The 17,112-nt window shown below is 39.6% G+C and overlaps 1 protein-coding gene across 1 annotated transcript in view; it reads right to left on the bottom strand.

The window, feature by feature from the left end:
* Nucleotides 1-4,578: 4,578 nt before the first annotated feature.
* The window catches only part of LOC145994244 (exosome complex component RRP45-like), a 47,405-nt gene continuing 34,871 nt past the window's right edge, over nucleotides 4,579-17,112 (bottom strand). The window contains exons 7-8 of the mRNA XM_083130345.1: nucleotides 11,347-11,458; nucleotides 4,579-4,807 (exon numbers count right to left, since the gene is read on the bottom strand). Of these exons, the coding sequence (XP_082986471.1) occupies nucleotides 4,612-4,807; nucleotides 11,347-11,458 (308 nt within the window). The 3' untranslated portion in view covers nucleotides 4,579-4,611. The remainder of the gene's footprint in view (nucleotides 4,808-11,346; nucleotides 11,459-17,112) is intronic.

Below are 17,112 nucleotides of genomic sequence, written 5' to 3'. Positions count from 1 at the left end.
TCCTTTCGGCGGAAATGAGGATGATGTCAATTCGTTCCTCATTGGATAACATCATGTTCTTTGTCACTTACACTTGCAACAAAAGATATATGATATCAGTTATCACAATTTCCATACTTTATCATACGTCATCATTTATTCAACATTGCATCAATAACTTTTCACAGATTAATCTTCATATTCTTGTTTCTGGTGCAATTCTAGCCTAAAATTATGTGCCACACATATACCTTCCCATTTAAAAAAATTGACCTCCATCCAATATGACGGATACCAAGATGGCCACCGCCATGGTCACCCACAGCAATCATGTTCCCCCTACCCCTACAGTATTACTATATACTCAAATCATGTCAATCTCTGCACTACACATCTCTAGGATGGCTGTTAAGGGACTTTTTGGGACACCCTGTATATTGTTTTAGACCTAATATCAATTAAGATATGAAAGTTTTACTTTTTGATTAAATTAGTGCATACCCTGCGTATCAGTGAAAGTTTTATAAAAATAGATCAAATACATTCACAGAGGTTGGATTAACCCCAGAGTCGGTTTTATGCAAGGATAATGTTGGAAAAATTTCCGCTTGAAATCATACACCCTGAGAGTCGAACCTGGGTTTACGACGTGGCAGCCTGACGTCAAACTTTTTTTTTTTAAGCAGAAATTTCCGCCATCATCATTTCTCTGTTTTCTCATATATCAGTTTTTACTTAGTTCTCTATTTTTTCACATTTCTTTTTCATGTTCTACCCGGGATCCCTGCTGTCATAACATGCTGTGATAACTACTATGCCACGGAGGTCAACTACTAGACCACTGGGCAGGGGTGGTGCCAGCAGGGCACGAGGGGATGCTTGCGTGCCCCTTATTTTTCTTTTGCACCCCCTACATTCAACTGAAAACCCTAACATTAACATGTAATATTATGTCATGTCGTCATATTGAGTGCTGAATGATAGGTACTGAAGTAAGACCGTTATTTGTATGCAAGAGGCAAACACTGAAAGAGGTGCCGATACTTTTCTGTACTGGCGGCAGTCTCTGTAAAGATCAGCGGCAGTTTTTTTCTTTCGTCAGCATTGTTATTATGAATTTTTTCTTCTTTTCTTTCTTCAAATGGTCTGTTCATGGTTTTTGATAATTGCCTATAGCTTAATGTGAGTTATGTTCTTCTTTTTTGCATTGTTGATAAACAGTTTGTTTTCTGCCTACTTGTTCTTCCTTACACTGGAGCAAAAATTTCAGCTGCTTTTAAAGTATCACCAGGTCGTGCTCATGAAATTTTAATGCGAGTTGTAACATGAATGGTAGTTTTCTTCTTATACCGCGTTTGGTAGAACCTGTCCCTCTTCCCGCGCTAGGGAGCGCTCAACAGTTACGGTGCCAATGAGAAAAGAGGAAAAATTCGTCTGCTGGGCAGCGAGGAGCGAATGAAAGCCAGAAGAGAGGCGCTTACGTAGACGCTGTTGCGACGTTGCGTATTTTAATTGGCTGCCTGGCTTTGACTTTCCCCAGCACCGAGAAAAGGCAGGGAGCAACTAGCGCGGGAAGCGGGACAGGTTCTACCAAACGCGGTATAATACGTTCTATGTATTTGTTCCACGTAACATGTTTAGTAAACGTACCATTTCAAGCTTTTTCAAAAACCGTTAGGAAGAGGCCCAATGTTCACGAAGAAATTTTACCGTTCTTTGTTGGGGATAGTGCGGCAGAAGGGAATTTAAAGATGGCACAGTTGCTGTGCTCTTCGTGTTTTGTCGTGTGGCAGATGGAAGGTATAATGTATTATGTATTTTGTACCTCCATTGGTCACATTGAAAATGTTCAAAAATTGTGTTTTTAAGGGCAGGATGATTTTACTTTGTATTTGACTACATAGTTCAATAAGACTGCAACGTGTATCTGAATGTTTACACTGTATGACCACTTTCTTGGAGTAGAAGACTTAACCTTTTGGATCCCAAGCATCTCGATCGAGATACCTAAAAGCAACCCTCATGGTCCCAAGTCTCGATCGAGACGCTGTGTCAAGGTCGTAGTTTTTACGTTATAACTTTTCTATTTTTAGCTAGAATTTCGATTTTTTTTATATTGTTCCTAACACACATGTATTTAACAGAAATATTTCTTGCACTTTTTTTTTCATGAAAATGGAGGTGAAAAGGCGGGAAAAGGGACTTCTCTTTTGCGTCTCTTTTCAAGGGAAAATATACATTTCAAACATTTCAACAATTTTTTAAAATAATTTTTGTGGATTTTCTCCCTTCCCCCTCCATATATACGCCAAATTTCCATAAATTTTGCATTCTGACATTTTTTTTTGCTTCGGGGGAATGCCATTTTTTTAAGAAAAGTATTTTTGAGGGGATTTCCCCCCTTTCCCCTCCATATGTACGCCGAATGTGCATATATTATATATCGTCTGAATCTGTGATTCATTCTGCGTACAACGGTATACCTTTCATATCTCTAGGGCATTTAGTTTCTGAGCTATAGTCATTTCAAGGTACCGTTGCATTTTGAAGCTTGAATCAGTGGCGTGCCCACCATTCCTTTTGGGGGTACAACTCAAGTTACATTGGTCATACGACAATGATGCAAATATTTTTCTGTTTCTTACATGCCAGCGATAATTTCTATGTGTATTTTGAACTTTTCATATCCTTTTTTTTTGGGGGGGGGGGCGAAACCTCATTTTTTTTAAAAAAAAGTATTTTCAGGGGATTTCCCCCGTTTCCCCCTCCACATATACGCCGAATTTGCATAAATTTCATATAGTCTGAATCTCTGGTTCATTCCGCGTACAACGGTATATCACTCATCTCTCTAGGGCAATTAGTCTCCGATCTACACTCATTTAATTGAAACTCTGCATTTTGCTCAAAATCGGCTCGGGACCGTGAGGCTTACTTGTGAAAATGGCTTTGGGACTCAAAAGGTTAATACATATCATCATGGACATCCAGGGTGAGGGCAAGGGGGGGGGGTCAGCATCCCTGGAAAATGAATGTCAATCTAAAGTTATAAATTTCACAAACATATTTTAATTTCAGTCAGTAATTTATGTTAATTAGTAGTGGCGATAAGGGATGCAGTTGCCCCCCCCCACTTTTTGCTATTTTTGCCCCTGCACTATGCTAAACCTTATATACCAAGGGAAAGTAAACTGTCCTTGCCCTCCCCCCAGTTTTGAATGGTTGCATGCGTGTTTCATGTTTTCCTTATTTTCAGAATCGCACCCCCTAAATTTCTTTCCGCACCACTTCAGCACCCCTCGATGAATAATCCTGGTGCCGCCGCTGCCACTGGGACTCCTTATGCCGCTCCAGTATGCATGTATAGGCGTGTGCATTCACAATGCCCTCACAGACGTGTAGTGGGCCAACCCCAGATGCCGTCATGCATCCCCATACCATCACTGATGCAGGTTTCTGTACCCGACGTGCATATCATTTTGCTTCATTCTGTTCCTCCTTCCGACAAATGTCTGTTTTCCGTATTTTCCCGTACACAACATTGAAAATGAATTTGTCCGTCCACAAAACCCTGTTCCACTGCCGAAATGTCCATCCCCGGTACATTCGTGCCCACTGTAGTCGATTGCCTTTGTTTAACATGGAAAGGACGGGTTTACGTTTCACCTTGTACACTTGGTAACCTCACCGCTGTAGGTAACGGCGAATGGTTCTGGTTGACACTTCAATGTGAAAGCGTTCTCAAGTCCACAGTCGTAATTCGGCCACAGAAACATGATTGTTGGTCTGGATATAGCGCCTAAATATCCGTAGGTCACGCACGCTCAGCAGGCGTTTTCGACCGGGGGCCTTACCTGGCTCTGTAGTACCCATATTTTGGTGGTGTTTGATGATGCAGTGGACGGTTGACTTGGGTAAGTTCAGTTGGCGCCCTATTTCCCGTTCACTGAGTCCATCCCATTGCAACTCCACCACTCTTCTCCTCGCGGTGTTGTCAATAGGTTTGCCCCTGGCCATGGTGATGATGCACTGCGGTTCCTCGGTGCACATCACGCGCTTATATACGGCAGACTCCCTTATCGTGTCTGTGACGTCATGCTTCCGTCGAATGCGCCACTATCTGGAATTTTCCGTATGGGTCTGGTGCCTGGTCGAAGTTCAATGTCACGCGTATAGTTCCCCGTTTTCGTTCTTTACGTGACCTTGGGTGCAACATGCTGGGATCACGATTCTTGCCTGCTCACACGCCTCCTCTTACACACATGCGTCACTTCTGCGGGTCACCCATTCCACCGCCTATGCCTCTGTGCATTTAATCACGTATTCCTTTCTGGTCGAACTTCATTGTCACCAAGGTTGTACATTCAATCTTCATTATCACACGATATCAAAATGTTATAAAATTTCCCTCGATTTTACACTTTCCCACATTTTAAGTTTTTTCAGTTTGATATCCTGAAAAATGTAAAATCGAGGTTTTACTGTTTATAGAAATACTGTTGGGAATTTTAACTGGAATGGAATTATCAGCCAATACAGATCCTAACCTGCATTACTAAATAAAACTATCTTTTTTAAAAAAATCTTTTATTTTGCTAAGAAAATACAATATACAAAATCATTTGTAACATATTACCACACACTTTTTGGATACCAAGTTCTTCCTTTTTCATCTTCCTCCATATCATCATCATCATCACCATCTTCTTTCTCTTCCTTAGGCTCCTTCATCCCAAATTTCATCCTCTGTTTCCTTAGCCCCTGATCAATTGCATCTCTCATATTTATGTCACGTGGTATGTTTCTTTCATGTTTCGTCTCCTTTTTGCTATAAAACAATAAACAAAAAGCATATTGATATTCCATAAAGAATATCAAGCATATCCAAATAAATATATACACACAGACCTAATGTTAAATGAAGCATGCATCACCACTTAAAATTATAAATCATCCAAAAAATCTTGACCTGGATTATATAAAAAACTGATAGATCATGCTGGATCTGCAGTTGCTAGAAAGAAAGCAAAGACCCTTTGTGAACTGCAGCAGGAGGGCATAGTTTGAATCTAGAACCATGTACTATCAGTTTTTTATCTTCATAAATGGATTTTTACTGATTCAACTAAATATCAATTTGCACTTGGTGTACTTTTCAGTTTGTGTTCATTTCAAATGATAAACTGGAACAGGCAGGCATTGGATAAAATTTTAACCCTTAAACACCAAGGCCCATTTTACACGATACGGTCTGTTCTCAGCAGGAAGTTTAAAATTGCAAAAGATTTTAAATAAAAATTTAATATATCGGTAATTACGAGGTAGGTTTATTTTTTCAGTACAGTATAGCCAACAAGCCTATTGTTGAAAGGGGGGAAAAATTTACCAAATACAAAAAGAAAGTCCCCCTTCGGAATTTGAACTTTGGCAGGCCCCTACATAGGCAATACTACAATTTGAGGGTTCAAAACGATACCTGCATATTACCTGATATGTGTTCCATTCTTGTAGCAAGAATTGTACACTTGCTGCTGATACTTTCAGAGAAAAAAATTCTAGTGTAAAAGCAGTGATTTTTCTGCCCGCCTACCCCTCTTCTCTCCCCTATTGTAGCCAGAACTAAATTAAACATTACTAATTACCAGGGAACGGATTTATATGCAGTAAAATTGTGCTAATTATGCAAATACATACTTACTTATTTTCACTAAAATATGGGGTTAAATATGGACTTCAAATTGTAAAAAATTACCTTTTTCATAATATAAGACACTACACGAGCTACATAAAATACAGTACACTTACATTGACATTAATTGTAAAACAACAACAAAATATATTTTCATTTTCTGTTTCTAAAACAATGAACAACAAAATTCTGTTGTAAGTGTTTTAACGTGAATTTTCTCTGTTGCCTGTAAAATTGGATTTATATTGACTAAAACTGTGTTCAATATCTCAAGAAGTAATTTCCAATTTGTCAGTTATTTGCAAGAAATTCACTCAACTCTTTCGGCCACACGGGGACATGTAGTTATTGCACTAATATGTAGTATATGTTGAGAAATGTTCTGAAAGATTGAAATAATATGTAGAAATAACAAAAATATGTAAAATAAAAACTGAATTTTGCGTTTCTACATGCCATGATGCGCAAAGATAATACAAAATATAACTGATTTCAGTTTCACACATAAATATGTATTTATATATACATAAATCCGTTCCCTGCTAATTTTTAAAGAGGAACCACAAACAAAGAACATTCGGCGAAAAGTCTCCGTGCACCTCCCCCTTCTTCGGTTCAACTTGGTCCATAAGGAAGCATGCTCCAGTCTGCCCCTCCCCTCCACAAGGGAGTACGGTGCACAGGAGTCGCAGGTCTGCACAGGCTATTTAGCTTCGCGTTCCACTATAATACAAGGTGTACAACTTTGCTTCCGCCGTTTTCCGACAGGTGGCAACAACAGGAAGTAGCAGTCGAAAGAAGCAGATCGCAGACGTCACGCAGTTAGCTTGGACCTCTGTCAAGATAACCCCATTCAAACATTAGTCGAGTGGTGTGTGCATCGTGAAGTTGTTCGCGATTGAAAATGTCAGTGTACGAGCCAAATTCTCGCCATTTGCGGGAGGTTCTACTTTTTTGTTTCAATATGAAGAAAACTGCAGCTGAGGCTCATCGAATGCTCTCCACTACGTATGGTGAGGATGCTATAAGTGAGAGAACCTGTTGTGAGTGGTTTCAACGCTTCAAGAATGGTGACTTTAACGTCGAAGACTGGCATAATGGTGGAAGACAGAAAGTTTTCGAAGATGCAGAATTGGAGACATTGCTGAGTGAAGACTCGCGTCAAACTCAAGAAGAATTGGCACGATCATTGGGAGTGACACAGCAAGCCATTTCAAAACATCTGAAAGCCATGGGTATGATTCAGCATGACAACGCACGACCCAACTTTGCCAAAGTGGTGAAAACGTACTTGGAAACATTAAGATGGGACGTCCTACCCCACCTGCCTTATTCTCCAGACATCTCCCTCTGATTATCACCTGTTTAGATCAATGGCTCATGAACTGGCTGACCAACACTTCCGATCTTATGAAGAAGTCAAAAAGTGAATCGATTCGTGGATTGCCTCCAAAGATGAACAATTTTTTAGACGCAGCATTCGTACGCTGCCCGAAAGATGGGAGAAAGTAGTGGCCAGCGATGGACAATACTTCGAATAATGCCTGGGTAAGCAATGTTTTTCATTCCAGCGTCATATTTTTGGGAAAAAAGGCGGAAGCAAAGTTGTACACCTTGTAGATGACTCAAGACTCATGTAGGGCTCAAAACATGTATCTCTGAACATTACCCGAGTCACAGTATGTTCCAAAATTGACATATATACAGTGGCGTGCCCAGGGGGGGGTTGGTGGGGATTAAAACCCCCCCCATTGGTTTCGTCATTTAAAAAAATTCAAAGCAGAAATACATTTTATTTCATAAATTGCCAATATTGTAAAATGTTTACATTTGGCAATGAGAAATGTATTGCTTCTTCAATTACTTTTGATAATATTGGAGTTGAGTTACAGCAATGCACAAGCATTCATTCATTCCTTAGTCACTGAAAAGGAAGGAGAATTTCCTTCTCAGTATGGTCAAGAAAAGAGCCGCAACCCTTGGAATGCGAACTGAAGGAATCCCTCCTCCCCTTTCTTTCACCCACGATGACCCTCTTAGGAGAATGACCCTCCCTTTCCTGTTACGACAGTGCTGCTAACTTCCCTTTTCTTTCTTTCCCCTTCTTATACCATTTATGCCAGCAGAGCAAAGTTCTGTGAGATTTGAATCACTACAATTAGTAGGCAAAGTAAGTCAAAATCTTATTTCGCACCTGGATGCATATTTATTTCAAAATATCAATAATTATAATAATAATAATAATTGTTGCAGGCAGTAGCGAGGCATGGTTTTACGAAGTAGGCAATCGATGTTTTGTACAATAGCATGCCGGGAGGAAGAGAGGGATGCGTTATATAGCGCAACTGGCCCAGTCAGTTTCATAAACAAAATAAAAGCAATTAATATGCCAAAATATTATACGTTTTACTCTTGTGCTCTTTACAAATTAGATATTTTTTTCGCAACCAATTTCCAGCCTTCAGTTTATTGAATTTTCTTGTAACATGTGTGAAAGATCTCGCTTGAATTTGTGCGTAAATAATTTAGCAGTTGCCAACACTACTGACACTGACACTACTGGTTGCTGTCAACACTGGTGATGTAATTTGAGCTGGACTAAGCTGGATGCATGGTTCAGACATTCGACCGCCCGGTATCTTTCTCCCAAGTCCTGGTGTTCACTGGGGTTGTAGCGAGTTGCAGTCTGCAAGGTAGCAAGTCGAAGTGGTCGTGTTGTGTGTTACGTTTCTGCATGTGTAATAGATTTTTGACGTGGAACTAAAGATGGATAGAAAAAAGAGGAGAAATACATTATTAGATTATTTCAAAAAGAAACAAAAAATGGAAGTTGAAGCTTCACCTTCCACAAATAGAACGTCAGAAAAGGTCGATTTAAGTTCAGAGGAATTCCATCCGAATTGCGAGAGTGAAACGTGCGAACTTTCAGACTCTTGATATTCAACAAGAAGGCATAACAGAAGATATTGCAAACCTTGTTGCAAAATTATGTCAAGGAACTGTCGAGGTAAGTGCCGTTCATTATTTGATAGCAGATATATCCATAGGCGGATTTAGAATTGTTTTTCTGGGAGGGCACAGCATGTGCTGTAAGCATACAATCGTGTGTGTGCAGGGGAGGGGTGTGCCCGCGTGTGTATGTCTGGAAGACGTGTGTAGGATGTCACCCTATATCACCAATAAACTTTCGCAGGGCGAGAGAACATTATGATGAGCAAGTTTCCTCAATGATTTCAGGGGCCTCACCGATGGTGGTGTAATCAAAGAGGTCCTGGGTTTGATCCCCTGTGAAGGTGCATTGCACAGTGGTACGTATCCCGATTTAAACTTTAAGACCAGTCCCGATTAACGTATCTGAATATAAAATGGACTTTAAAATCATTTACTTTTTGTTTTGTTCACGAACCCTCGAAAAACGATATTACCTATCTTATAGATCCACCAAGGTATTTGAAACCCTGGCGTCGGAGCAGTGGCACTAATGTCGCTAGTGTATATGTATGCAACCACATTATAAAATCACGGTTGGCATGGACAGTTTTATTATTTTGTAGGAAAGGGATAAAGTTTGTATTACGACACGGGATAGACTAGATAGGCATCCTATTAACTGTAAATATTCCTTACAAATCTTCTGAATATTTCTCTTGTACAAACGCAACAAATACAATAAGTAATATACGTGTGCAGTAATAAATTCATTTTCTGAAAGCATCTTTTCTGGCATCAGAGGTCGAAGTAGGGGATGCTGCCTTCAGTTAAGAAAGTTTCACAAATCATACCCCCAATTAGAATAATTTTCATATTGAGCATCCTCCACCTACTGTATTGTCTCCATGTTGATCCATACAAGGATGTACCCCCTCGTATTTCCAAAATCGATCAAACATCCCCTCCCTTTTCGGCTACGAATTTGCATTTCGAGCACTGTCTGGCAAGATTTTGTCGGGCTCAGTGACAGATCCTGTGGTGCGGTACTGGGCTTCGGAGCGGAAGGGGGGAGTGGCCCCTTCAACAGTTGGTTTCGCAGTTCCATAACGTTAACATTATACAAAATTCCTCTCCATAGACCTAATATGAAAATGAATATGACACATTAATGACACTGTAGTAGAAAATGTTAATTACTGAAGCGGTTCGTATTTGTTTGTCGACTGTCAAACAAATGTTTTGACCAATAATATAATAATACAATGCCAAAAATGTACACAATATTTAGCAAAACCATCTCCACAACAAGTACAATGTTGATTGAATTGATGTTTTAAATCCACTTTATGCACAGTAAGGCTAATCGGGACTGGGCCTAAAGTTTAAAGCGAGATCCGAACCACTATTAGCCTCCACCGGGTATTGAACCCGGGACACCTTGATTACAAGGCGACGACGCTCACACTGAAATGAAACTGTGGTATCGTCATCTTGCAGCAATGCAAAGACGTCTAGTAAATGCTCTTGAAGCAATTGATATGTGCAGTGAAGTAATATTTCCCTGGGTAAACACACGTTTGCTCATATTATGTACAATCCCGGTAACAACAACATCAAATGAGAAATCATTCTCAACTTTGAGGCACTTGAAGACCTATCTTCGAAATACCATTTGCGAAGAAAGATTAAATGGGTTAGCTGCTCTGAACATTCACCGTGATATAAAAGTTACTTGTGATGACATATTGTCAGAACTCGCACAGAAACCTCGATGCCTAAATTTCAGAATTTGAATTCTTGAACTGTGGTACCTTATTTATTACTGTCTTTAAGACATCAAGTAGTCTTAATCTCTTTAATGTTGTTACAGTGTTGAGTGCACATACTTTTTGTTTAAAAATTATATTTGAGCAATTAAATATAAAATATTAATAATTTGGAAATATTCAAGCAGGTGCTTTTATATGATGCAATAAAAACATGAAGCATCCATAGCAAATACATTGATTGCGTTCATTGGGGTAAAATCCAAGTATATTAATTATCTAATTTATTACAAGAAATTTGACCTGTGAACTGGAAAATGTGTTAGATTCATAACCCCCCCTTACGAAAATCCTGGGCACGCGCCTGCATATATATATATATATCATATGTATGTCATATCTTGGCATTTAAGGGTTAATTCATAAAGTTCTAGGTATCCAATATACTACTGTTTGAGCTTCGCTAGGCTGTCACCTCGTACTAGTCTCCATTCAGCAAAGGGCATGAGTGTTATTTGTGAGTGCAGCTTCATCAATTTCATAGAATCATCACACACCTTCATCGTTGCAATTAATTAAAATTGAAAACAAAATGGCATTGAATAACAAAAATAAAATGCAAATATATGTCCTGGTAAATTCTTTTCACAAATAGTGTTCTTATCAAACCTCATATATTGCAAGCTGGATACAATTAAATATATCTGACAAATGCTGGATTCCAATAAATCCACTTTATACTACGTTATCAACAACAACAAAAAGGACATATAACAATGATAAAATACAGAACCTACATAATAATAATAATAATAACAAGAAACAAACCAAAGTTACAATTATGAACAATAAATATAACACTATAACATTTGATTATTTCAAATTGTATGAGTTAAAACAAAGCTAAGTCATGTATTAAGTTATTTTAAGTAATGGATTTGTTAAAAAAAAAGTTATATTAATTATTAACAGGGTACTTACGTTGGTGTTTTCTTCACTGGTGCTTTAGATGCAGAACGACCCTTCTGCGTCAAGTTTAGTTCTTCTGCTTTCAATGTAACAGTCTCTTCTTCCTCACTATCACCACTCAGTTCTGAAATTATAAAAACAATGTCATGCAAATACTTCATTCTAAGTTAATATTTAAGTACTGAAATTAAGATATTGAAATAAGGAAGGTTTTCTTGGAATATGTTCAACTGGTCCAAGACCAGACCACCTTTGTTAGTATACACAATTAAAGTAGCAAATATTTCCATTGAAAGAATGGATTTTAAAAATAGTGTTGTCTATTTGTTCTGAATGTTTCAATAAGTGAGCAAATGGAAATCACTGGCTTGGTGGCCAAATGCATTAAGTCCTTGACTTTCAATATTCTTTCTGAGTGTTCCTTCGTCAATTTATTCTAATCAGCCCTCACCCTCATTGTAACAATTAGCCCAAAGTGACAGAAAAGTAATGTAAAATAACAAAAATACAAAAGGAAATCATTGTTTTGTTTCAGAACAGAGGAAAGATACACCTCTGTGATGGAAGTTTGCCATTTTGAGTATTAAATGAAACTGTGCTATCCTTGAAGTAACTGTCACAAGATTTGATCGCTGCCTGACACTTCTCATTTGATGTGTGATCTGGATTCACAGCATTTATACCTCACTCTACAGTGGCCGCAATGGAAATCTTTACAAAAGTAAAAAAAAGCAGCAAAAACAAAAAGAAGTCTGATTCTTCTTTGTTTTATAGCTTTCAAAATTTCACAATTTTTTACTATCAATATTTTGTCATATTTCCACGAGCATCTACAACTGCTTCTAATCTTCTGGGCATTGAATCTGCCAAATTTTGAAAATAAGTTTTGTCCATTGTCACCCACAACTTCTTCAGCAACTCTTGTAACTCTGCGATGGTAGATGGTTGATTTTCTTGAACCTCTTTTTTTAATTGATTGCATGCATTCTCAATTAGGTTTAAGTCAGGTGAGTTACCAGGCCATTCAAGAACTGGTACGTTATTGTCATTCAACCACTTTCTAACCGATTGCTTCCTGTGAACTGGCGCACCATCATGCATAAAGTACAGACATTCATGAATTGGCCAGAATGTCAACATCTGTTCTTCCAATACTTTTATGTAATAGTCCCCTGTCATGGTTACGTTCTTCTCTATTATAAGTACCACTGAATGCACCCCATACCATCACACTAGCCAGATGTTTAACAGTTTTAACAGTGTACCTCGGATCATACCGTGACACATTTTTTCGGTCTTCTCACAATTTTTGATACTGATCTAACAAGTGTAAATTACATTTTGCCAGTCTTCTGATGTCCAGTGTTGATATTATCTGCAGAAATTTATCTTTTTCGACTTTATAGTTGAGTAATTAACTCTGATACACTTACTATTCATTTTTCCATGACACTACTACCTGGACACTACCAAAACAAGAAAAATGAACCAGCCACACTCCCAGCAAGAAAAGACGGAAGGAAAATGGATTGGCCTCCCCAGACATCCTAACCTAACCAAAAAAATCCAAAAAGTTCTTTCCACACACAGTTTCAAGATAGCAGACCAGTCCCCTCCTTCCACAGCCTCCCACCTAACCCATTTCAAACGTTATTACACTGACCCCAATGCAAGAAGCAGAGTCTACATGGTCATCTGCAGATGTGGAGGCAAATATGTACGGATGACAAAGCGCCAGCTTGATGAAAGGCTCAAGGAGCATGATGCTGACCACAGGCTTGGGAGGAGAAGAACAGGCCTTTCTTGCCACCTCATAGACAAAAACCATAGCATAGGCTCTTCTAAAATAATAATGCAAGCAAAATCTACACTAGAAAGGTTTTCAAAAGAAACCTACGCAACAGTGACCCTGCCCGCCGACCTCAACACCAACACTGGGGTCCTCAATAAAACCTGGCTTCCCACCATCAGGAGTATGCACACCTGCCCAACCTGCTCTTCTCCAACAACAAGTTCCCACACAACCTGCTCCTCCCCTGCAACAAGCACCCATCCAACCTGCTCCCCCCCTACAACAAGAAACCAAGCACAGACCCCAAACGTTCGCAAAAAAGCCCGCCTACGCATGCGAGCAAACACCGCCCCTCGAAAGCAGATGACAAGATCTGGAAGCACCTTGTGCAGCGCCAAAACCCCGAGGCGCGGCAACAGAAGGAAGCTCCACACCCACATGAGAACGACAAAAAGTGAAAGTGTTGCATCAATAGCGCCGCCACAAGCACAAGCGGAAAAAGAAGGAACCACACCAGCGGCTGCAAGACAGTTCATGCCTGACAAAGCCACCAGACGAGTGGCGAAATCGATCACTGAAAAATGAATAGTAAGTGTATCCGAGTTAATTACCTATCTCCCCGTAACCACCAAACTGATATCTTTAGATGCAATATTCATAGTTGAGGTTACAAGCGGTTTCTTGGCAGCACGACGAGCTGGTAAGTGAAGGTCTTTCTGTAGTCGATGTTGTATAGTGCGGATGGATACATCACTTAGCGGATCTGGATGCTGCTTCTTCAACTGTGCAGCCGTAATCGATGGATTTCATATAACTCCACGTTTCACAATCTTGTCGGTTTGTGGCGATGTTTTTCTGGTACCCCAGAGCCTACTTTCCGTTTAGGTGTTACCACGCCAAGTGGTAGACATGCAGCTGCTTTTTTAAGGTCGTAAATAGCCTGTCTTGAAACTTTCAAATCAGTTGCAACACGAATCACAGACATACCTTGTTGAAGCAATGTCAAGGCACGAGTCTTCTCTTCCATTGTCAACTTCTTCCTTCCCATTGCCTTGTTAGGCAGAAACAACGACATGACGAAACTGCACACTTCTGTAACACAGAGAATTTGTTTGCACTGGATACCACAACCGGGACTCCTTTTTCTCTGGTTCCCTTGTAAAGACTGTTAGCCAAAGCATAACCACAACACTGTCGGGTGTTGTTCACTGAGCTAACAAAGGCGCAGTTGGCACGCCCGATAACCATGTGAAGATTTCAATTGAGTTCAAATGTAAAGATTTCCATTGCGGTGACTGTACAAACTGCTAATACACATGAAAGCTGTCAGATGTCGCTAGTGTTGTCCCAAAACTAGGGTTGCTATATTTCATAAGTGAAAATCTGCTGACCGGAAAGCGGTTAGGGATAAAAGGGGGGGTAGTATGCATGTACACCATGATTATTATTATTAGTGATTCATTGATTTAGTTTATTTTACTTTGCATTTTTGTTACTTTCACTAATTGCAAAGATGGGGATGAGTGATGATATGATGAAGTTGATGAAGGGACACTCAAAGGTCGCCCATGCCCAGGCTGAGATTCAAGCCTGGGGCATACACTGAAATTTCTGTATGGTTCCAAAGATGGTAAGGTATTTCAGAACGATTTTTAATGATGTGGATAAAAAATGAAAATGCCACCTTGTAGCCTAAATTTAGAAGACACGTTTTTGCAACAAGAGTCACAGAAATTAAAGAGTTAAAAATAATTTTCAGAGCTTTCCCTCCGATTCTGAGACATTAGTGCATCGGGACACCAGGACAGATGATACCATTCTTGGACTGTCCCGGAAAGTCTGGGACATACAGCAACCCTACCCAAAACAGAAAAAGCAGTGGGATAATGCACATACTATATCAGCTGAAAAGTACCCAGTGATAATGGCTTCACACAAAACATGGCTCAGCATAAAGCAAACAGCCATTCAGGAGATCTCCTTCAGTAGCATACACAAGGCTCTGTCCAGATTTGCTGCTACTGGAAAACATGTGGATTGCAAATGTTCAAATCAGCCTGATGATGACAGCAATGTATGCGTTGAAAGCCAATATAGACCAGGCTGATAACCCAAGAACACTTGTTCGAATGACCCAATACATAGATGAAAATTGAGCAGATATATATATTGTGAACCCAGATATAGAACTTGCTGAAAAAAATGGCTGTTCTCCTGAGCTGGGACCTATAGTGTCATAGCATGATGTGCTAACCACTTTGCCTCTGAGACTGGCAGAAAACTGCTTAGCTGTGCTTTTTTTTAGCTACTTGCAACAATAAAGAAAGAAGTCTGTGACACAAGTGCTTTCTTTGAGGTTGAAGAACGATAAATAAAAGTGTGCATTTTATTTGTCAAGGCTGAACAATGAACCATGTAGCTTTTGAAGCAGGAGACTTGCAGCCATGTATGGTTCCAAGAAAAGTAAGATGTACAGAATGGCATTAAGATCAGACCAAAGAGACATGCGACAAGTGGAAATTGTTGGAAACCAACATTCAAAAAGAAATGAAACGTTTTGAACCAAAGTGACACGACAATCTTAATACTGTGCATTGTGTCATTTTGGTGCATTGTTCTAGCATGCACGGTGTATGTTTTGTTTTAGACTGAAGGGCCACTTGTCGAATCAGTGTGAAATCTCTGTCGCCTTGGTCTAAAAGCTCCCTATATACAGATTCAGAAGATGGTGCCCTCACATGGCAGCCAGAAGGGTCATGGTACGAGAGAAATGTGTTTTTGTGTAGTTGTAATTTTTTTAGCTTTACATTGGAAATTCTTTTTCTCTGAAAGTATCAGCAACAAGTACACACTTTTTTTTGCCATGAGAATGCAATGCATATCAGGCAATATGCAAGTACAGTTTTGAACCTTGGTGCGTCTACATGGGAACCCGACAAAGTCCAAATTTCATAAGCGCTGCGATGCCAAGGGTCCTGGATTCGAATCAGTAGCGGCTCGTGCCTAAAATAACAGGTGAAGAAGTTCGTTTTGTAATGGTTCTGTATTTCTAACGAACTTCTCGATATTAATAATGCAACAAGTTCCTTGAAATTCCCACGATTAAGCGAAGACACGCTTTCGTCGTGACCCCTGAACGCAAGTTCTTGTTTACATAAATACAGCGTTGCGTCAACTATTAATTGTAGGAAAAGCCTATTTAATCTTACATTTTCATTGAACCGTACATTTAAAAGCCTACTATTTTCTTGAAGGGCATCTGCTATGGTATTCCTGTTTTTTTCAAAAACTTTGAATTGTAATTTACACTTTAAATGTTCCATCGAATCATTGCTCTTATGCAGAGAACGCGTTATATTGACAAAATCGTTATACCCTTCTTTATTCCACACATTGTATTTGTTACTAACAGTAAACAAAGCCAGCAGAACAACGATTGCAAATAACGACTACTACACAACCAAGGAAAGTCGACAAACCAGGAACTTTTAAATTTAATGTTGTACGATTTCCCTGCCTTTTTGTTCTCTCGCTTAACTGATATTTGAAGAATGTCAGTGGGCCCCCCACAATTTAAAACGTCTTTTTTGTCTTCATCCGTCCATCTGGAAAATGGTGTCTGCAACAAATTACACACTAAGTCATTTACTGGGTTCATTGTAGAAACCACAGCTCAACACATGAACACAACACACGATAGGAAACGCGAAACACACACGCTGAACAAGATCTCGCGAGAACGCAAAGATTTTGCCACAATCACTGGATGCAATGTTTTCTCCGACGAGAGAACTGCTTCACGTAGAAGGCGACACCCGTTCAAGGCCAACGCTAGGTGACGTCACCGTTGCCATGACAACCGGCTAAGTTTTCCGCAATCTGGCGGCATTTGCTCTTGGGTTGTTTTATGCTACGACGAACTCTTCACGTGCGTAGCGCCGAGCGGCGTATTATTGAGTATTATCGTGTGCGTTCTGCTGGGAAAT

Source organism: Lepisma saccharinum, chromosome 10 (assembly GCF_977018435.1).
Source record: "Lepisma saccharinum chromosome 10, izLepSacc3.1, whole genome shotgun sequence".
Classification (NCBI taxonomy): domain Eukaryota; kingdom Metazoa; phylum Arthropoda; class Insecta; order Zygentoma; family Lepismatidae; genus Lepisma; species Lepisma saccharinum.
This window is presented reverse-complemented; position numbering and strand designations above follow the sequence as displayed.